This window comes from Rhinolophus hipposideros (genome assembly GCF_964194185.1).
Source record: "Rhinolophus hipposideros genome assembly, chromosome: 23".
Classification (NCBI taxonomy): domain Eukaryota; kingdom Metazoa; phylum Chordata; class Mammalia; order Chiroptera; family Rhinolophidae; genus Rhinolophus; species Rhinolophus hipposideros.
Window position 1 is genome coordinate 2,749,182 of NC_138069.1, and position 22,660 is coordinate 2,771,841.

At 41.4% G+C, this 22,660-nt stretch overlaps 1 protein-coding gene, 1 long non-coding RNA gene and 1 pseudogene across 3 annotated transcripts; all 3 read left to right on the top strand.

The window, feature by feature from the left end:
• Positions 1-529: 529 nt before the first annotated feature.
• Positions 530-22,200, top strand: LOC308491762. Its single transcript, XR_013992404.1, has 5 exons — positions 530-680; positions 2,188-2,274; positions 15,409-15,535; positions 15,989-16,084; positions 20,138-22,200. It is a non-coding gene; the product is annotated as an uncharacterized lncRNA (long non-coding RNA).
• LOC308491718 (WW domain-binding protein 11-like) lies at positions 9,792-10,406 on the top strand (the record flags this gene model as incomplete). Its single annotated transcript, XM_081035723.1, has 1 exon — positions 9,792-10,406. A coding segment is annotated over exon 1 (495 nt), but the record flags the coding sequence as incomplete, so codon positions are not given.
• LOC308491939 (WW domain-binding protein 11-like) lies at positions 10,415-11,221 on the top strand (annotated as a pseudogene). The gene has a single exon. The product of its transcript is annotated as a WW domain-binding protein 11-like (transcript).
• Positions 22,201-22,660: the final 460 nt, after the last annotated feature.

The following is a 22,660-nucleotide window of genomic DNA, read 5'->3' on the forward strand; positions in this document are numbered from 1 at the left end:
CCTTGCAGAAGTAAACACCTATTGTTTAGGGACACATACATATAGAGTGTACCCATCAAGCTAAGCAAGGGAACACTTACCTCAATTTAGAAAAATGGGAGCACTGTGGACAAGGCTTCTATAATTCTGGTCAAGTTCTCTTTTGTCAGCAGAGTGTTGGGGATGTGGGTATTGGTTTTACTTTTAAACTGTACCTATGCATAATTATATTATTTGGCACACATTAAAACATTTAAAAATAATCGTAAGCTGGTGGGAGCTAGTTACACACTGAGCCTCTTAAAGGTGTCTAAATTCAGGTTTTGTTTCTTTCAAACCATATTGCCTGTCCAACAAAACAAGTCTGCCAGCTGATCTGGGCAACCGGCACTCGGAGACCGGCTGCCTGAATCCGCACATGCACCGTCCCCCGCAAGGCCGCCCCCGCTCGCACAGGAGGCGCTCGAGTTCGCTGAGCTCCCGGAAGTTGCCAGGCCGCGGCGCCCTCTGGGAAGTGCAGTCAGGACAGGCCCGGGGCATGCCGGGAGTCGTAGTTCTGGTGGGGTTGCAGGGACCGCTGTCTGCGTTTGGGGGGCTAGCGGTGAGGGTGATGATCCTGGGTCCACTAGGGCGGCCTGTCTAGGGCTGAAAAGCTCCCTTGCCTCTTCGGAGCGGTGGGCGGTGCCAGCGCCCACCTCGGTGTAAGTGGGGAGTGTGGAGGGTGGGATGGGGCCGGGCGCGGGCACCCGGGAGCCGCTGCGCGCCGCCGTGTCGGGAGGCCTGTCAGCGCGGCCGGAGCGGCCTGCTCCGCGGGGGAGGGAGCTGGGCATGCCCGGGGCTGCTGTGCGTGGAGCTCTTTTGTGGCTGTTTCTTCTGAGACTTCAGTGAAAGATATGGCCAAACTCCATAGCTAATACCTATGGAGAACTTACATGCGCCAGACACTAGCCTGGCACCCTTTGATGTATTGACTCGTTTCCTCCTCCAACAACACGTAGGCTGGCTTTACACTGTCCCCATTTCACAGATAAACTGAGGCACAGAGCGGCCAGGCAGTTTGCCACGTTTAACTGGGGCCTTGGACTCAGCAGGGTTCCCTTCCTGCGTCTGATACTTGACCGTCCTTATTCCTTTAGGCAGGTCACCACGTTCCCTCGTTCTCAGTCTCTCACCTCTGTAAACCGAGGTAGCAATCCTTGTTTTCAGGAGTCATTGTGAGGATGCACAGTGACCCATGAGAAGCACTCAGGAGGCCTGGTGGAGACGATGTGCACTGTGGAGGGTCTGATCACCTCCGCAGCAGCTGCCCCGCGCCGGCCCAGGGCGCCAGCCCCCTTGCAGGCCTCGCGCCGCCTGCAGAGCTCGCATGCCAGGCGCGGGACCCCCAAAGCCCTGCAAGCTCAGGCAGCCAGTGCAGGCAGCTGGGGCCAAGGCCCTTCTCTGACACTCACCCCCTTCCCTTGCTCTCCCAGTGGGGCTTGTGTACGAGAGGCTGAGGGCTCTCTCAAGCTGTTGATGTAAAAGGACGTAGCTGTGCGTTTGTGTTTAGGAGGGGCAGCGAGCGACAATCTTGCGTGTTCTTGTGTGAGAGGGAGTGTTTTAACCGTACAACCTTGGGTGAGGTGTGCTAAGTCAGACGCAGACAGACAGACAGACAGACAGACATAGACACAGGGTAAGTTGGCAGGTATTTTACTCACAGTTCGCTGGGGAGAATACAACACTCCAAGCATACCACTCAGGGCAACCACGTGGGTCTATCAGAGGCAGAGAGAGAGGGCAAATGTGGGTAAGCACCTTTATTGTGGTTTCTTCGGGAACAAAAGGGCCAGGCCGGGCAAGCAGGCTTAAGATTGACCGGCAGCCTGGGAAGTTCACGTTCTCTGGAACTGCTATAGTGTGTAGCTTAAAGCTATCTAAGGACGCCAGATGTCTGTGGGTGAATCACAATTTGCTAATAGACCCTCGGTGGATGTTGAAGCATCAATTTACAGAAATCAGAAGTGTGGATAATACACAGAGGAGAAGGAGACTGACAAATTGTCTTAGGGCATCACTGACTTGGTGAGCCCACCTTTTGACTCAGTTTGCATCATTTATGTGGAGTGGCCTTGTTGAGGCCTGATGGACGTTGTGGGTGGTTGTAACTTCCTCTGTCTAGCCATCCTGTGACACCACAGCTCCTCAGGACACCTTTTTCCTCTCCAGATCCACCTTGACAGCACTCTGCTCTCCCGTGGCTGGAAAACCAAGAAGGACAGAATGGCTGTGGATTTGCTGCCTGCTCAGGTGACAGTAAGTGAAGTTTGTCTTTTTCACGACTTGCCTTCTGGGTTCAGAGGTGGTGGACATGTTTCCATTCTTTGTCCAGGTACTTCTCTTTCCAATTAAAACTGTGGAGTATCCAGAGACTTGTAACTTTTCCCCAGCATCCTTGGACTTATTGAGGGCTGCTGAGGAAGGTACCCCCTCTGTCCCGAGGTCACTTTTAATTCCCCCCAGCTCACTTCATGACCAACGACTGAGTCAGCTCTGAACACATGCTTCTGTCTACCATAAGTGCTTGGAGAGGAGTGTGGGGAATTAGCAGTCTGTCTTCACAGAGGATATAGTCTCACTGGGGCAGAGACATGGAAGGGCCAGAGGCACAGTCAACAAACATTTGTTGTGCAGGACACTATGCAGGCTACTGGGGACACCAAGAGAAAAGATATTATTAGGTTGATGCAAAAGTGATTGAGGTTTTTGCAATTATTTTTAATCTTTAAAATCGCAATTAATTTTGCACCAACCTAATATTTCTGTTTTCGAGGACTACATGGTAATGACCTTAGGAAATGACTAACTGTCCAAGAAGAGGATCCTAGGGCTGCTCCTGAAGGTCAGGAATGACACTGGGGGGCACCAGGAGAGGTTCAGCCTGGCTCGGACTCTGAGGCTGGCACTGGGGAGGGCAGGCTGGGCATTTCCCAGAGATGTGATGCTGAACGTCCTCTTACCTCTCTGACTGATGATGCCTCTGTTTCCTTCTCTGATGCTTTTTCCTCTGCCACTTCATACTACTCTCCTGGGCCCTGTTTTTCTTTCTCTTGCCCCTTTGAGATCTATTTTCATTACTTTAACCCTCACCTTTCTCAAGATCTTTCCCCAAAAAGTGGTGGTGGCCCATAGGTTAAAATGTAGACTCTGGGACTTTTTTCATGAGTTCACATCCAAGCTAGGGATGTGGCATTGGGCAAGTTATTTTATCTCTTTGTGCCTCAGTTCCTCACTTGTAAGTGGGATTAATAATGTACATACTTCACTGAATCCTTAAAAAAGGACTTTTAATATCTGCATGTTACAGATGAGGAGACTGAGGCACAGAGAAGCAAATAACTTGTTCAGGTTGCACAGCTGGCTTTTGAACCCAGACAGGGCAATCTGTAGTTAACATTAAGCATTTAAGTAAAGTGCTTAGAACAGTGCGTGGTATGTAGTGGTATGTAGTAGACCTTAATAAATGTCACTACTATAGTGTCAGCAGCAACATTATGTTAGGACCTGCCAAGTTTAGTATGTCTCTCCTCAGTATGCTAGACTTGACTTGGACACTTTAATTACAAGAAGATGGGTGTATTCAGGAAACCAAATGCAGTACAAAGCAGTACACGGCTTTCAGCTGGGCCCTCTGCTCAGAAGTAGGAGTCTTCACTGTCTGAGCTTCCCACACCCACAAGCTGCAGAGCCTGACTTGGCTTTAGCTAAGGGAAGCTGTAGACGAGTGTGTTTGCAGCTCAGAGCCAGTTTTTGTGGACTGCTAATTCAGTACCTATTTTGATTATTGAGTCTCTTGGGGACCTGAGGTCACCCAGGCACGGGTCTTATTACCCCATTTGAGCAAGTTGAATGGTAATGTCTAATCTTAACTATTTTCCTCCTTCAGGGTACTGAGAGGCAATTTTCTTTCTGCTGTCTGTTAGAAAAATCAAACAGTAAACAATCATAATTTTTGGAAAAAGTGGGATCTTTGCAGATTTTACAAATATTCCTTATTCTATTCTGTTTTCACGTACGAATATATATAATTTATCTTGTGGGACAGACACATGGAACTTGGTATTGATTGGCTAATAATCAATGTGTTTATCACATCTTTTTTTTTTTGGCAGTAGGTCAGTACTTGTTTTTAGTATTGTCACTATTTTTTAAAATAAATAGTTGTGTTTTTTTAGAACAGTTTTAGATATAGAGAAAAATTGCAAAGATAATGTCATAGTTACCATATATCCCACATCCAGTTTCTCCTATTATTTACATCTTACATTAGTCTGGTACGTTTGTCGTAATTAATGAACCAAATTGAGGCGTTATTATTACCTGAAGTCCATACTTTATTCGGTTTCCTTAGTTTTTATCCAAAGTCCTTTTTGTGCCGGGATCTCATCCAGGATCCACATCACGTGTAATCCTGGGTCTCCCTAGGCTGCCCTTGGCTGTGACGGTTTCTCAGACTTGCCTTGTTTTTGATGACCTTGACCATGTTGAGGTCTGTTGTTCAGTTGTTTTGTAGAATGTCCCTCAGTTGGGACTAGTTTGATGTTTTTCTCATGATTAGACTGAGCATATGGGTTTAGGGGAGAAAGACCACAGAGGTGTGGTGCCATTCTCATCACAGTGTATCCAGGACACGTACTGACTGCCCACATGAACGGTCATCTGACTGAGATGGTGTTTGTCAGGCTTCTCTGCTCTGTCCACCCAGTATCTTTGGGAGAAGGTCCCTTGGCACAGGGAGTTAGGCTCCGTCCTGAGGGCGGAGTAGTACGGACTCACTTGGAATTACTCTGCATTGGTGATTTGTCTCTTCTTCATTTATTAATTTATTCAGTCACTTCTATCAGTATGGAATCGTGGATATTTATTTTATGCTCTGTGTTATAATACAATACACTTTGTTTATTTTGTTTCTCAAATTGTTCCAGCTTTGGCCAGTGGGAGCTCTCTCAGCTGGCTACTGTGTCCTTTGACACCCCCCCATTACCGTGGGGGTTGGTTTTTGGTTTGTTTTGCCTTTTGAGCACTTCCTTACTTTCTGGTGCCATAAGATGCTCCAGGCTCTTGTCTATATTTCCTGTCCCAGTCCTGGAATCAGCGATCTCTCCAAGGAACCCTGGTTTGTATTTATTGGAGAATGATATTAGAAATCTGGGCATTGGGTATACTGGTTATTATTGAGGTTTTGTTGCTTCCTGGCCCTCTCAGCTGACAGAACAAGGAAATATATGCATGTATGCTGACCCCTGTGTATACATATATCTATAAATATTTCTATATGTAACCATCTGTATCTATTAGGTTGGTGCAAAAGTAATTGTGATTTTTGCAATTATTTTTAACCTTTTAACCCGTAATTACTTTTTTTAAAAAATTTTTTATTAGGGATTATTGGGGAACAGTGTGTTTTCCCAGGACCCATCAGCTCCTAGTTAAGTCATTGTTTTTTGCAATCTAGTTGTGGAGGACGCAGCTCACTGTACTGGCCCATGTGGGAATCGAACCCATAACCTGGGTGTTACGAGCACTGTGCTCTAACCAACTGAGCCAACTGGCCGCCCTAAACGACAATTACTTTTGCACCAACCTCTATATTAAGCTAAGAATGAATTCATACTGATACCCCCAACTCTAATCCATTACCACGGGGATCATTCTAGCCTCCTCCTCTTGCTTATCTGTAACCTCCCACTCCCACAGTGAGACATCTGGCCCCACCATCAGCTATCCACTGACTTTAACCATTCAATTCCTGTACACATGTACAGTAGTAACTGAATTGTTAACTAACATCTACATGGGGAAACTGCTTTACCCACCAGAGCGCATGCTGATGTTGCAGTTCCTTTTGTCATTTGTCTTACAGACTGTACCCATTTCCAGTTACTTACATCAGCGCCTTTTCCCTCACCTCTTTCATTAGGTGTGTCTTACATTTATATTATATTTAGATTGTTTTCATCACATTCTGCATTCTATTCGGGATCGTCAAACATCCTAAATGGTTTTTCTAAAAGCTTGCTTACATAAGTTTCACTCTTTATATTATAAATTTTTATGGGTCTTGAAAGATGCACAGTGTCGTGTATCCACCATTGCATTATCATACAGAATAGTTTTGCCAACCTAAAAATTCCCCTTTGCTTCACCTATTCAAACATCTTCCCCTACCCCACTCCCAACTCCTGGCAACCACAGATCTTTCTACTGTCTCAACATATCAATTATGCTTCTTTAATGGTTGCCCTGCAGTTTGCAATACCGTGTTTCCCCGAAAATAAGACCTACCTGGACAATCAGCTCTAATGCATCTTTTGGAGCAAAAATTAATATAAGACCCGATCTTATTTTACTATAAGACCAGGTCTTATATAGTATAATATAAGACTGGGTCTTATTAATTTTGGGTCCAAAAGATGCATTAGAGTTGATTGTCCGGCTAGGTCTTATTTTCAGGGAAACACGGTATAAATGTTAAATAAGTTATGATATCTGTACAGTGGCATATATCATGCGGTTATTAAAAAGATAAGGTTTGTATATACAGATGTGGCAAAATCTGTAAGACACAAGCTAAACAGGATTCAAAATGTTTCCGTTACAAAAAATACATGAACTTATATGTGTATTTTCACAAAATATTTCTGGAAAGAAAGAAGAGACACTTGATACCAGAGATTAATGGGACAGGGCTGCTGATCTGGGATGGGAGTCAGTGCCTAACGTGTCCCACATGCTCTTTACCTTCTTCATATTCTTTAGCATGTGCCTGTTTTCCTTTTGTTTAAACAATGGTCAAAATAACACATGGATGTGCAATTGGGGATGAATTTTGGAGTATGGTCTTAAAACATGAACAAAACTCATCTGTAATAGGATTTAGTATGCTGTTTTTCCCCCTTGTTTTCATTTTTTCCTGATTTTTCTGAAGTGATTTGTTAATTTGTATATTTTTCAAAAGCTAATGAAATTTTAAAAGAAAAAGAATGTCATTTTGCTGGGAGTGTTTTAAGGTGCAGGGAGATGGGACTGAAAGAAAAGACAGAATATGGGATTGCCATGCATGTCCTGCTTACAGCAGCAGGAAGCCTGTTTTAGTTTGTTCAAGGTGCTGTAACAAAACTCCACATACTGGGAGCTTAAACAACAGACATTTGTTTTCTCACAGTTCTAGAGGCTGGAAGTCCAAGGTCAAGGTGTCAGCAGGGTCGGTGTCTTCTGAAGCGTCTCTCCTTGGCTTGTAGATGGCCACCTTCCTATTGTGTCCTCACATGGTCTTCCCTCTCTGCATGTGTGTGTCTGTGTCCTGATCTCCTCTTTTTATAAGGACACCAGACATATTGGTTTAGGGCCCAATCTAAAGTCCTCATTGTAACCTAATTACCTTTTTAAAGACCTTATCTCCAAGTAATGGTTACATTCTGTAGGTACTAGGGATTAGGACTTCCACATATGAATTTGGTGCAGGGGACATAACTAAGCCCTTTCAGCTGGTTCCTACTGAAAGATTGCTCTTCCTACCATTCCCTCCATTCTTTCAATACAGACATATTGGACACAGTTCCAAGGCTTCTCCCTATAAGGCTGTCTTTCCGGTGGGCTCTGAATTATAGAAGAGGGATGGTCCCTATGCCTGATGAGGGCTTGGCTGAGGCAGGATCTCTGAGCCCATGGCTGGGCTCAGCTCCAGACACCCAGGTCACCTCTTTCAGTCCCAGCAGAACTAAGCAGCTCTTCTCAAGGAGGCCATAGCCCACAGCTAGAAATTAAGCAAATATGGTGTTAGAAAACAGCATTTTTTGACTGCCTAATGTCTAAACCACATTCTTTTGTTTGGGGGAATTCCCCCTTTTTTGAGTCCCGGTAGGAAACAGAGCCTACCTCACATTTGAGAAGCTAGAATTATCAGATACTTGTTTTTCCAGCTTCCTATACGTCAGGTACAGGTATGCGACCAGAGTTTGGTCATTTAGTTGTACTTGCCCCAGGCTTTGAATCATGAGTTAGGGATGTGAAGGAACAATTCCTCCAGTGCACTCTGGTGGTTATGCCAGCAGCAATAGCATCAAGTTTGTGGAGGAAGGAGGAGGAGTACACAGCAAAAGCATTGTGTAGTGGGCATGGGCATGGTAGTAAGCATATACCATCCACTTTTCCAAATACTATTCTCTCAAGTCTGGTTTTCCAATGGGTTCCTGGCTGTGGTCCAGAATTACCCTGGCCTCCCTCGTTTCTGCTCATTTTCCAAGCCTAGTTCTGTGACTCTTAGTGATCTTGCAGCTACCCCGTCCTTTTTATGTGTAAATAAGCCAAAATCCATTTCTGTTGCTTGAAACCTAAGAAAGTTGACAGATACACTTCATATAAAACCACCTGCTAAAACCCAGATTCTCACATTGCATCTTTAAAATGCAGCTTAGACTAACAATGTTTCTAAATGGGGTCTATTTAGCATTTTGGATAGAACAATCTTTCATTGTGCAAGACTGTATTGTGCATTGCTGGATGATTAGAAACCTTGATCCCTTCCCTTAAATGCCAGTAGCACCTCCCTTGGTCATAGAAACAAAAACACCCTCTCACATTTCCAAACAACCTGGGGAGGGAGGAGGATACCACACCCTCAAGAGAACAGCAAGTTTAGATGATTGATGTCTTTCAGGTCCACAGTTCTTGGATTCTGTCATGTTGTTATTTCTTAATATTTCATGAGCTTGCTTAGACTCACTGAGCATTATGTTTTATATTGAAAAAGTAACACATTTATAGCTTTTGGCAATAGAAGAATAGCTCCTATGAGACCAATTCATCTGTGGATAACAAGTACACCTGGACAAAATGTAAGAAAAAGTTACCTGAAGGCATTGGAGAGAAACCAAAAGCAGACAGATACTGGACAACTGTCTGCATTTGGAAAAAGGGACTATCTAAGTATTCTAGTTTTTATGGCTTTTTGCCTGCGGGCAGGCCACAGTCAGCATCAACAGAATGGTTAAAACTGTAGTCTTACCAGCATGATGAATCACAAGACAGAGTTAGGCACAACCTTAGCATCTGGAGAGTGGGGAAGCTTGGAAAGGAGAGCGCCAGAGAGGGAGCCCAAATTCTGTGCATAGACTCCCCCCAAATCTCTTGCTGACCCCTGAACCACAGATTCACAGGATAGACTTAAATTGACCCAATTAACTGAACAGAGATTTTTGCTGCTTTCTAAGACAAAAATGACAGAGTTTGAAATTTGAGTACAGCCAAATTAACTACCTGCTTAAAATAATCAGTACTCTTTAAAGAAACAACAAAATCCAGAGTCTAAATTGTGTACTACACAACATCTAGGAGAAGATAGACATATGAAGAAACAAGGAAATGTAACCAGTATTCAAGAAGAAGGCACTCGATCCCCAGATGACCTGGATGCTAGAATTAGCAGGCATATTTTTAGAGCTACTTTAAAGCTATTTTAACTTTGTGCAAGGACTTAAGGGAAAATATGCTTGTAATGAATAAACCAATAGGAAATCCAAGCAGAGAAATAGAGACTGTGAAAAAAATAATAGAAATTCTAGAACTGAAGAATACAATATCTGAAACTTTAAAAAAAAATCACTGATGGCAGTTGCTGGATAATTGACCCGGAGACAGAGGTGAAGGCCCCTGCCAAGTAAAAGAGGCCGAAAATCATCCTCTCCCTGCTTCTTATAGTCCTAGAGCCCAGCAGAAGTGTTTTATAAGAAGGAAATACTTGACAGGGTAAAGTAGTTGCCATTGGAACAACTTGGAAGCATTTTGCAAAAGTCAAGGCAATTGAACACTTGCTGAAAGAGACATTAACTAGTAACAAACTTGTCTGATAAGATCTTCATAAAGAAGGAAAGTGAACCATACAGAGTGTCAACATGGGATTGAGATCTACATCATCCACCAAGAGTGGGAAATTTATGAACCCCACAGACCAAGTCCGAAAAGAAGCCCAGAAGAGAGAACTAAAGAACAAAAAACAACGCATGATGATACGAGCTGCAGTTTTGAAGATGAAGGATCCCAAACAGATTATCCGGGACATGAAGAAATTGGATGAAATGGAGTTTAACCCAGTGCAACAGCCACAGTTAAATGAGAAGGTGCTGAAAGACAAGCGTAAAAAGCTGCGTGAAACCTTTGAATGTATTCTACGACTCTATGAAAAAGAGAATCCAGATATTTACAAAGAATTGAGAAAGCTAGAAGTGAAATATGAACAGAAGAGGGCTCAACTTAGCCAATATTTTGATGCTGTCAAGAATGCGCATCATGTGGAAGTGGAGAGCATTCCTTTGCCAGACATGCCACACGCTCCTTCCAACATCCTGATCCAGGACATTCCCCGTCCTGGGGCCCAGCCACCGTCCATCCTTAAGAAAAACAGCATAAAGGGGAATCTCTTTCTGATGGCACATCTGCTTCACAGCAACAAGGTCCCCCACAGTCTGTTCCTCCTTCTCAGATACAAGCAGCTCCCATGCCAGGACCACCTCCTCTTGGACCACCTCCTGCTCCACCTTTACGGCCACCTGGACCACCTACAGGCCTTCCTCCTGGACCACCTCCAGGAGCTTCTCCATTCCTGAGACCACCTGGAATGCCAGGACTCCAAGGGCCTTGACCCCGACTTTTACCTCCAGGCCCACCGCCAGGCCGACCTCCTGGGTCTCCCCCAGGCTCCCCTCCAGGCCTGCCTCCTGGCCCTCCTTGCCGGGGACCCCCACCAAGGCTACCTGCCCCTGCACCACCAGGTATCCTCCCACCTCGTCCTGGCATGATGCACCCACCTTTGGTGCCTCCACTCGGACCTGCCCCACCTGGGCTTTTCCCACCCGCTCCTTTGCCAAACCCTGGAGTTTTAAGTGCTCCATCCAACCCGATTCAGTGACCCAAAGCTGATGACATGAGCGCAGTCACCATTGAGAAGAAAGCCACAGCAACCATCAGTGCCAAGCCACAGATCACCAATCCCAAGGCAGAGATTACTCGATTCATGCCCACCACACTGAGGGTCTGTCGGGAGAATAAAGGGGCTTCTGCTGCTCCCCAAAGAAAGTCAGAGGATGATTCTGCTGTGCCTCTTGCCAAAGCAGCCCCCAAATCTGGTCCATCTGGTCCTGTCTCAGTACAAACTAAGGATGATGTGTATGAAGCTTTCATGAAAGAGATGGAAGGGTTACTGTGACAACTTTTGATGCCTGAACACACTTCTGTTCATGTCTTTGGTGTGTGGAGAAAGAGGCTCTTAGGAAACTTAGGCAAAAGAGCTACTTTCACTGGCAGGGTATTTTTTAATTCAGTTGAGGGAATATCTTAAAGTTTAGCCTTGTTCAGAATTCATTGCATATGAGAGGGTATTTCACTGAGAATAAATTGGTTACTGAAGCAGTGCTGCTAATATCTATTTTCTTTCATACCACCATTTTCATCCCATTTCTTCCCCTCTCCGTTTGGAAACTTGTGATCAGGGCGATCTTTGTTACTTATTTCTTTTGATTCTCTTCTTGTGTGCTGTGGGCACTGGAGTAGAGATTTGGGGGGGGAAACCAGTTTATTTCACCCCATCTTGTCTTTTGTGTTTAAATTATTTTTAATATTTTCTTGTAAATATTTTGTAATATTGTAGTGAAATGGATCACAATGTCATTTCCTAATACAAAAAGAGATGTGTGGGAAGACAATGTACAATTGTTTGATTAAAATTATTTCCCACTGACCTAAACTTTGAGTGTTTCGTGGAATAAATAAATAAATAAATGTTCTCCACCAAGAAAAAGAAAATCACTGAATAGGCTTAACTTTTGTAAATGAACATGAAGAAATGTCAGTAAAACTTGTAGGTAGGTCAATGGAAATTGTCCTATCTGAAGAACAGGGATTCAAAAAGAGCTTCAGTTATAAGTAAAACAATGTTAAAAGTCTAGTATACATGTAATTGGAGTTCAAGGAGAGGAGAGAGAATGTGACAAAATATATTGAAGAAACAATGGCCATTTGTGGCTAGTGCCTACCATATTGGCAGAAAAATCATAGACAAATTACTGAAAACTAAAGACTTGAAAGCAGACAGAAAAGAGAAAATCACATTACATACAGCGAATGACTTTGATTGTCCATTGGCTCCTCAGCAGAAAAACAGTGGCCAGAAAACAATAGAATGACATATGATGCAAGAAAAAAAAACTGTCAACCCAGAATTCTGTTGTCAAGGAAAATACTCCTCAAGAATGAAGGTGAGAAAAAGACATTTTTCAGATAAAAGAAAATGAAGCTAATTCATTGTCAGCGTGCCTCTACAACAAGATATGCTAAAGGAAGTTCTTCAAGCTAACAGGAAATAATGCCAAATGGGAACTCTAATCTTAGAAAGGAAATGAAGAACAATTGAAATGGTGGTTATCTGGATAAATATAAAATACTTTTTCCTCTCAGTTTCTTAAAATGCATATGATTATTTAAAGTGAATATGTAATATTGCATTATTGGGTTTGTAATGTAGTAGATGTAATGTATATGATGATTGTGGATATAGAATTCATTTATATCTGGACTGGAAAAGCATTATCTTTGTCTCTGGGGGTGCCTAAATGACTATTTTTGGACTTCTGGCCAAGGTAAGGGCAGTCGATGTACTATTTAAGATCTAAATACCACTGGCCACCCCAGGGTCATCTTCTTCACTGATGGTTTGCAACTGACCTACATGGTTTGACAAGCCTTGCTTGATACACAAAAGACCCCTGCTGAGAATTTCTCCTTTGAGCTCTTTCAAACCAAGATTCCTTACATAGATCCAGACACAGCAAAGTCTGTCTGCATGTGCAGTTAAGGGATCTGGACGTTAGGTGCGTCCCTGCACTCTCTTTATCTTGCTGCACTGTAGTTTTCTGTCCATGCACATACTCGGTGCAGTCTGGTGAGTCCTGTCAACCATCTGAACTGGGAAGGTAGAACAACTGTAGCCTGAGGAGGGGTGGTGGTGGTCCCATATACTTGTCAAGGTTCTTGCATTCTAAGTGAAATCATATATTAGCTCTACATAAACTATAAATAACTAAGAATGTTACATTATAATTCTTAGAGAAACCACTAAAGATGCAGAGTATAGCTAAAAAGTCAGTACATAAATTAAAATGGAATTTAAAAAAATCAAAACACACACACACACATGCAATTATTATTGAGTAAAAAATGTAAGCCTAATGGAAGGGTATAAAATAGTAAGTGAGGCCAGTCCAGTGGCTCAGGCAGTTGGAGCTCCGTGCTCCTAATGCCGAAGGTTGTATGTTTGATTCCCACATGGGCCAGTGGGCTCTCAACCACAATGTTGCCGGTTCCACACCTTGACTCCTGCAAGGGATGGTGGGCTCTGCCCCCTGCAACTAGGATTGAACACGGCACCTTGAGCTGGGCTGCCACTGAGCTCCCTGATGGCTCAGTTGGTTGGAGCGTGTCCTCTCAACCACAAGGTTGCCAGTTCGACTCCCGCAAGGGATGGTGGGCTGTGCCCCCTGCAACTAACAACGACAACTGGACCTGGAAGCTGAGCTGCGCCTTCCACAACTAAGATTGAAAGGACAACTTGACTTGGAAAAAGTCCTGGAAGTACACAGTATTCCCCAATAAAGTTCTATTCCCCTTCTTCAATAAAAAAATCTTTTAAAAAAAATAGTAAGTGAAAGATTGCTTTTCTGTCCCTCTTCACAAATATCAAAGAATCATATAGTTTTTTATCTTGTATTAGTGTCCTACGGCTGCTGTAACAAATTATCCCAAACTCATAGCTTAAAACAACATAAATTTATTCTATTACCTTTCTGGAGGTCAAAAGTCTGAAATCAGTTTCACTAGCTTAAGGTCAAGCTCACAGCAAGGCTGGTTCTGGATGCTCTGAGGGGAAAATCTGTTTAATGGCCTTATTTTCACCTTCTAGTGGCTGCCTGTGTTCTTTGGCTGAGGCCCTTTCAACAGTGTTCAGAGAGCTTTTCAGTTTCTGCTTCTGTCATATGACCTTAGTCATATGACTCTTTCTGCTTAGTCATATGACCACACATAGCTATAGATGATTAGGGGACAAACAGTCTTCTGTACCGTAATGGTGCTGTCATGACATAGAAATGCCAGGAAAGGACCAATTGGTAGGAGAAGATCACATTGCCCTCCCCTCTTCTAACTCCAACTCCTTTTGGGTGGGTCCTTCTTGTAAGGACCATTGTGATTACATCAGATCTACCTGGATAATAATCCAGGATAATCTCCAGATGTCAAAGTCCTTAATTTAAACAGAGCTTCTAAGGCCCTTTTGTCATATACGTAACATTCCCAGGTTCATTACTCAGCCTATCACAACCATGAACTTGTAAGTAATGTTTTGGTGAACATCCTTGAACAGATATCTCTACCCAGTTGTGTGATTATTTCTCATAGTAGAATCCTAGAAATAGAATTGCAAGGTCAAAATGATGTACCTGTTACATTTTGATGATTCTCAACAAAATGTACCCCAGACACATTGTACTGTTTTTCACTCCCTTCAGCTTTTTCCTGTAAGAGTTGCTATCTGCACAACCTCTGCTTTCTCACATTTTGGGGTTTAACTGGAGTTCTCTTGGAAGAACTTACTTTTTCAACAGTTCCCTCTTGCACCTGTAGTGTCTGGCACGGTACTTTGTTTTCATTTTATTATTTTCTTAAAATTTTCATAGTCAATGGAAACCCATTTAACAACATGTCTCAGAGATCTTTTGCCCTGAATTCAGACCCGAGGTCCACCACTTTGTAACAGTACCTTGGGAAGCTTACTTAACCTTTCTGAATGATGTCTTCATCTGGAAAACTATTTAATCATAGTATCTTTCTCATAGGATTTCTATGAAACTTAGATACTGTATGCAAAGTTCCTATCATAGTCCTTAACATGCAAGTGTTCAATAAATATTACCTGGTATTCTTTTTATTATGTCTCAGATTCCTTTGTTTCTGTTCTGCTGATGGTACTTTCGCCAGTTTTCTGGCATTGCTCTTTCAGATGCATTCTGAAATTTTTCTTTATTTGAATTTGGATTTTGAGCCGGAGGGAGGAGTATGTTTTGTGTTTCGTTACTTTGACCGATCCTGGACTGAACTTCCCTTTTGCCAGGGACTTTGCCATTTCCCCAGCAGGTGGCGTGTGTCTTTGCTCCTTCTGAGTACTCACTAAATATTTGTTTAATAAATGGTGGATGGTTCAAAAAATAACACAGTTGACTTGAAAACTTAGAGTCCTAAGATGTTTTCAGAACTGGTTGCTACCCATCCCAGTGTCACCTTCTTACCAAGTCTTTCAGAGGAGAAGATGGCCCTGGATGAACAGGGATGGGTTTGCCGTTACAGGAGTCTGTGGCGTTCGGGGATGTGGCCGTGCTCTTCAGCCAGGACGAGTGGCTGTGCCTGGACCCTGCGCAGAGAGCCTTGTACCGGGAGGTGATGCTGGAGAACTACAGCTCCCTGGTGTCTCTGGGTGAGGAGGTTTGCCTCTAACGAAGAATCTGTGGAAACCTTAGACCTCCCTCTTTGGGTTTCAACATCTGCAGGTTTCCACCCCATTGAGCCCTTGGGAAAGGACTAATCTGTAGAGATGACAGTGTACATTTTTATTGTAATGCCCTTCATGCTATTCTTTTCTCCTTCCTGTGCCTTCCTGCCACCCTACCTCCCGATCAAAGTGTCCTCCCTCTCCAGTGAGTAGACAGCAGTTTAGATTCTGGGAAACATAGAGGACTCCCATCTTGAACGCCATGCCGCAGGGCCCTGTGTTGTTCCGGAACCTAGATTCAGCTTCCTATGCGCCCCCTGGGAGCCCAGACCCCAGAAGTGCCTGTGCTGCCTTCTCTGCCCCATGGCTTCTGGGTGTGAGTTCAGGGATTACTCTTCAGGCCACTTGTTCAAACTTTGTTTCCTTCCTCACGAGCAGGGATTCCATTTGCAATGCCAAAGGTGATCTGTCAGTTGCAAGAAGGAAAAGATCCCTGCATGGTGGAAAGAGCGCGTCCTCAAGACACCTATCTGGGTGAGTGAGTGACTGTGAGATGGCACAAGGTATCCTTAGACGTGGGCAGGTCATGAGGGAGCTGTGCCTTGGAAACACCTGGAAACACTGAGCCCCCTGACGTGCAGAGGGCCGCCTGAGAGAAGCCTCCTTGGTTGTAAGGGTTTTCTCTGCACCGAAAGGTCCTGGTCGTGACATCCTTCTCACACACTTCCTGCGTCCCTGCCCCTTTCCTTTTCTTGTGGCCCCACTCACTTTACTATGCTCTTCCTGGTTTGTTTGGCCTGTTGCTCTTTATGGTTTTTTTTTTCATCTGCATTTACACAGGTTCATGTTTGACAGATTTTAAATACTTCACACCTCTGCCATATTTTGAGTTTATTTAATTTTTTTCCGTTTCTGTCACCAACCACATATTTCAAAGTATGATCATTGGCTCTGATTTCTTAGCTCGGTGTTTCCCTTTTGTCTCCCTGGAGACTGGGGGATCATCACTCAGTGTTACATTTAACCTGCTCATTAAAGGAATCACTGCAGCCTTTCTAGCTCAAGGGTCAGCAGACCTTTTCTATGAAAGACCAGATAGCAGATATTTTGGCTTTGGGGCCCCATGGTCTCTGTTCCAACCATTTAAATTGAACTCTGCTATGGTAGACTCAAAGCAGCCAGAGATACTACTAAGGGAACAGGTGTGCTGTGTGCTACTAGAACTTTCCAGCAACAGCTGCCAGCTGCATTTGGCCCAGAGAACTGCCGACTGCTCTTCTGGCCCAGTCTAATCTGGTTGGCCTTTATCATAAAACTGTGGGTTGTTAGAGTTGAAGGATCATTTAAAAGTGATCACATTTAGATACCACTGTTTATATCTGAAGAAAAAAGCATCTGAGATTTTAAAATACTTTGATCACAGAGCTAGAAAGCTGAAATGCAGTGAGATAAACCTACATCTCCAGTGTCATTTCTGTTCACCAAAAATGACACTGCTTCTATCTTTGTGGTTTGACCTTAAATCTATGACTCTTGCCTTCATTGACATTTTTTTTTTGCTCATTCTCTGCAAATACTTTTTATCTTAATTAAAATGCAAGTTTCTCCAAAGAGTTAGTATGCAGTACAGTATAGCACTTCAGATTGTGGTTTTAACTTAAACATTCCTAAGTTCAGTTTACCAATACCACTATTAACCACCAATACCACTACTAACAAGTTTTGAGAGCTGTGGGAACGTTACCTTCTCTCTCTGAGCCTTGTTTTTTTCAACATTACCTTCCTTGTCACCAGCAGAATGATTTTTTTGAAACTCGGGTGTTAATCGTAGATCTTAAGAGGCTTTACTGTTTTCCCATTATCTATGGAATAAAGTAAAATTTCTTATGTGACATTAAACCTACTTCATAGCCTGTCTCCATGTTCCTATTTAGTCTCATCAGTGTCTACTTCCACTTCAACTCCATGTTCTGGGCAAACCTGCATGCTCCTTAGAATCTGTGTGTGATTCTTTCAGCTTGAATTTCCTTTTCCATCTTGTCCACTGGGAAACTACTAATATTTCAAAACCCATCAGTCTGTCTAAAATGCCACCCTTTATATATAGGTTTTCCTTGTCTTTCCTTCTTCCCAATCAGCATTAATTTTCGATAATTTGCGTTGATATAGCACTTCCTATGTACCTGGAACATATCCATTACAGTACCTATCATAATGAATTACAGTTATTTTGTTATTACTTATTTTCCTATTTGCACATATTTAAGGCAAAGACCAGGTCTTTGAATTCTGGATTCTGTGCGTCTGGCATCTAATGTATTGCATTTAGTTAATATTTTTTAAATTTAATTGAATTGCCTCTGTGATTAGCTCAGTGCCAGTGAGGCTCAAACTCAGGTGGTGAGTGCATCATTGCAGCCACATTGTCGTTCAGATTCCATTCCGTCCTTCCTCCAATCCAAGCTGCCTGCTAAAAGTGACCATTATTTTCTTACCATTATCTGCCTAAAATCTTACACCACATTCTGTTATCTCTATTGTTATTCTAAATACCTCTGCCAGTGGTCCTCTGGGTTTGTCCTTACCCTGCTTAACAACATCTTAAACTAATTCCAAGCTGGATTTCCTTCTTCATCAGTAAGTCTCCTCTAAATAGGTCTATCTGCTCAAAGATGACTTTGATTTGGCCTTCTTTGTGACTCACAGAATTCTCTTCTTCTATTGAAATCCATCCTGTCTTTATTGTCCAACTTCTTTCATAAAATCATTCTTTACTAATAGAATTGATATTGGTATCTTCATTCTCTGAACTTCACATGTGTGTTTATACAGTCGAGGCTTCTCGCATCATGGGGAAATGAACTATTACAGTTTGGTTATTTATTTATTTCATATTCTCATTGCTGATTATTCAGTATTCAATAAATGATTGATTGAGTCTCAGGAGTCCAGTATGAGAGGAGAGAATCTCCCTTTATAATAATTTTTCCAACTTACTCAGCTATTCATCATTATTTTTTTACTTAAGACATTTTGATTGTATACTCGTCTTGTGTGCAATAGGAATTAACAAAAATTCATAAGACATATCCACTGTTCTCCTTGAAAAAATACTTGAATTATTTTTACAGACTTTATGTATGTAAGTTAAGTGATAGAATATGTAAGTAAAATATGTTTTGAAATTCTAAGAAAGAGTGAAAGTCTTCAATAATTGTTTCTGTAGAAAAATGGGATCAGAATAGTAGGGTGAGTTTATGGATGGTCAGGAAAGGCCACAATGTCACAGGATTAAAAGAGAGAAGGGACCCTGGTCAATCCTTGAAAATCCAAATGCTAGATTTCCCAAAGACATCATTGACTAAAACAAATCTGTATTTTTATACAGATTTATAGCCTGTATTTCATGTTCCTCTTATGATTTAATTTCAATAAATTGGATGAATTTTTAAGCATAAATAATTGAATTATATTTTATATAATTTGTATAGTTTATTTAAGTACATACAATTACTTTATTACAGTGATCTGCTTTTAATTTATTTTCAATCATGGATTGATCAAAGAAAGCCAGGTTTTAATGGAGAGCTCCTTAGAATCAGCTGAAGCTAAATCTTTTCACTTAGAGTCAGATCTGAGCTTAGGGCTTGGGTGTATTTCAGAACTTCAGGACATATTGATTTCTCATCTCTTGCAGACTTTCATTAGTCTCAAAAGATTCCACAAAGAGAGTTCAGTCTTCTGGTTGCCGCTTATCAGGAGAAATGAGTATGTCTATTTCTCTTCATGATCAAATAGAAAGGGGAAAAGTGGTGGTAGGGTAGCATGAAAAATTGTTAGTCCTCCAATCATAAAAGATAGACATATACATGGCTGATTCACTTCATATTTTTTTCTTCTTTACAATTAGTATCTTGAACTTAGATCAGATATCATCAACACAGTCATACTTCAGGGCTGTTCTAAGTTTTAAAACTTGAACTTCCTCTTTTTAATAGACTGTTCTTCCTTTTATAGACTATGGTATGAAATCATATTCATGTACAAAATCACAAAACTTAAGAAAAACATTGTATATATTTTACATATTTGTATTTAAAATATATATAAACTTGAGTATAAAGTTTCAGTGAGAGCATGGAGAAAAAAATGTAATAAAAGCAATGTGTGAGTAGACAGAAGAAAATAAACAGAAGTTACTTGCCTCATTGCCTAGCATTCTCAGAGTAGGAAATAAAGATAAACTAGAGTAACCCATAGTATTCAATTTGAGCTTGTCAGCTGACATTTTTCTGTATCCTTATACCTCCTGCTTAACCAGTTCTTCTGTGTTTATCTTTATTTTTCTCAAGTCACAGTCTCTTCATTTTTCAGTGTTAATTTGGCTAATGGATCCTCCCATATCACTCCTTAACCTATTTACCTCTCTTTCCATTCCAGCCTGTTTTTCTCCAAATTCAAGTCTATATTTGAGGTCAGATGGTATCAAACTTCTTTTATATGTATTGTTGCCAATTTTAGTGACCCACTTGATGCATGTTTGCCTTTTCCAGCAGAGGAAGCCTTAATTCTTCTGATTCATTCCAGATTTCAAGACTTGGCCTGAAATAGAAGCATTGCCTCCCAGACAGGACATTTTTATAGAAGAAACATCTCAGGGAATCAGAAAGAAAAAATGCACCAAGTTTGGTCATTGGGGCATCAAGTTTGGAGAAGCTTTGGAATTTGAGAGGAGAACAGAACAAGAACAACAAAAGAAATCTTTTAGGCAAACAGTCGCGTCACATAGGAAAACCGTCTGTAGTGATGGAAACCATGTAAGTCTTGAATTAGGGAAAGGCTTATTTATAAATACAATTCTTGTTACAGAACAGAGTGTTCCTATAGAAAGGGTACCCAATATATATTATACTTTTGGCAATGATTTTAAACAGGATTTTGATCTAGTGAAATGCTTCCAAATTTATCCAGGAGAAAAAGCTCATATTTGTAATGAATGTGGGAAAAGCTTCAGTCAGAATCTGCATCTTATTGAACACCAGAGAGTCCATACTGGTGAAAAACCCTACAAATGTAATGAGTGTGGGAAATCCTTCACCCATAGATCATCTCTACTTGCCCACCAGAGAATTCATACTGGAGAGAAACCTTACAAATGTAATGAATGTGAGAAAGCATTTAGCAGCAGTTCAACTCTTACGAAACATCTGAGAGTACACACTGGAGAAAAACCGTATCAATGTAAGGAATGTGGTAAAGCCTTTAGCCAGTGTTCAACCCTCACTGTACATCAGAGAATTCATACTGGAGAGAAACTCTATAAATGTGGTGAGTGTGAGAAGGCCTTCAATTGTAGAGCAAAACTTCATAGACATCAAAGAATCCATACAGGTGAGAAACCCTATAAATGCAGTGACTGTGGGAAAGGTTACAGCCAGCTTACGTCCCTGGCTGAACATCAGAGGCTTCATACTGGAGAACAACTGTGTAAATGCTTGGAATGTGGGAGAACTTTCACACGCATCTCAACTCTTATCGAACATCAGCGAATTCACACTGGACAGAAACCCTATCAATGTAATGAATGTGGGAAAACCTTCAACCAGTATTCATCCTTTAATGAACATCGGAAAATTCATACTGGGGAAAAACTTTATACGTGTGGAGAATGTGGGAAAGCCTTTGGGTGCAAATCCAACCTTTACAGACATCAAAGAATTCATACTGGGGAGAAACCCTATCAGTGTAATCAGTGTGGAAAATCTTTCAGCCAATATTCATTCCTAACTGAACATGAGAGAATCCATACTGGAGAGAAACTCTACAAGTGTATGGAATGTGGGAAGGCTTACAGTTACAGATCAAACCTTTGTAGACACAAAAAAGTTCACAATAGAGAAAAACTCTATAAATGGAAGGAATATGGGATCAGAGATTTCTTAGAGGAGATAAGCCCTGTGAGGTTTAATTTGTCTCTCAAATAATCCAAGATTTCTCTTTGGAGAATAATCAGGAGACTAATAAATAAGGCACAGACTCCATATAACTTCTTTTTTACTTCTCATGGAGAAAATATGCTAGTTACCACTAAGTAGTAGTAAGATTTGTCAACGAAAATATGAAGAGTGCTGACTGGTCAAATTTTATAAGAACCATTAAATTCTAAGGTTTATAAAAAATTTAATTCATAGAAAAATGTAAAAGCCTAACTTTTTAAAAAAACATGAAAATAATGGAATGTAATTTTCTTTCTTTCATTAGACTTTATTCACTTTCTAAGAGTAAGTTTCAATATGAATTTTCTGTTAAAAACAGTCATTGAGTTATTGTGGGACCTCATTTTCTAAAATGGCAGGGAGACATAGGACATGCTTTTTTTTTTTTCCAAAAAGAAGCTAAAGATAAAAAGAATTCTTTGAATTCAAATTTTCACTTGGAAATAAGCTCACTTTTCATGAACTGTCTCACCAGCAAGCTATATATATATGTAAATATATATATGTACACATGCCGATGTACATATGTGCATATGTATATATACACACAGTTTTGGAATATAAACATATTTTTTCCAAAAGTCTTTGCTGATTAAAAAATGTGGTTTTATTAATTCAGAATTTGGTTTTGAAATTAAAATTTTGCCTAAATGGAGTCTCTTCCATTTTCTGTTCTACATTACTTCTTAATTTGATATGATTCTACATTACTGAATAGAGTCTTATTACAGTACTGTAGAAGTTGGAATAAACTGGAGCAAGTGTGGAGACTGTCATGCAGATACTCTCATCAGTTGCAAAGGTATGTATTTGCAGTATTTGACTGTACATTTGGTAACTCATTAGAGCCAGGAGAGCTTTTAATTGTTTACACCCTTTCATTTTACTAAGGAAAAAATTAAGCTTATTGAGCAGAGTCAAGGCTATAGTCTAGGTCTTCAGGTCTGGTTTTCTGTGACAACCTCAATTCCCAAGAGTACTTTTTGTTTTGTAAACTGCTGAGGCACAATTGCAGTAATTTACTCAGTTTTATTTTTACGTTTGACAGATTCCACCTCACTTTAATCTTAGTAATTGACTTACAATCATGTTCTTCTATTTTCTTCTAATTCTA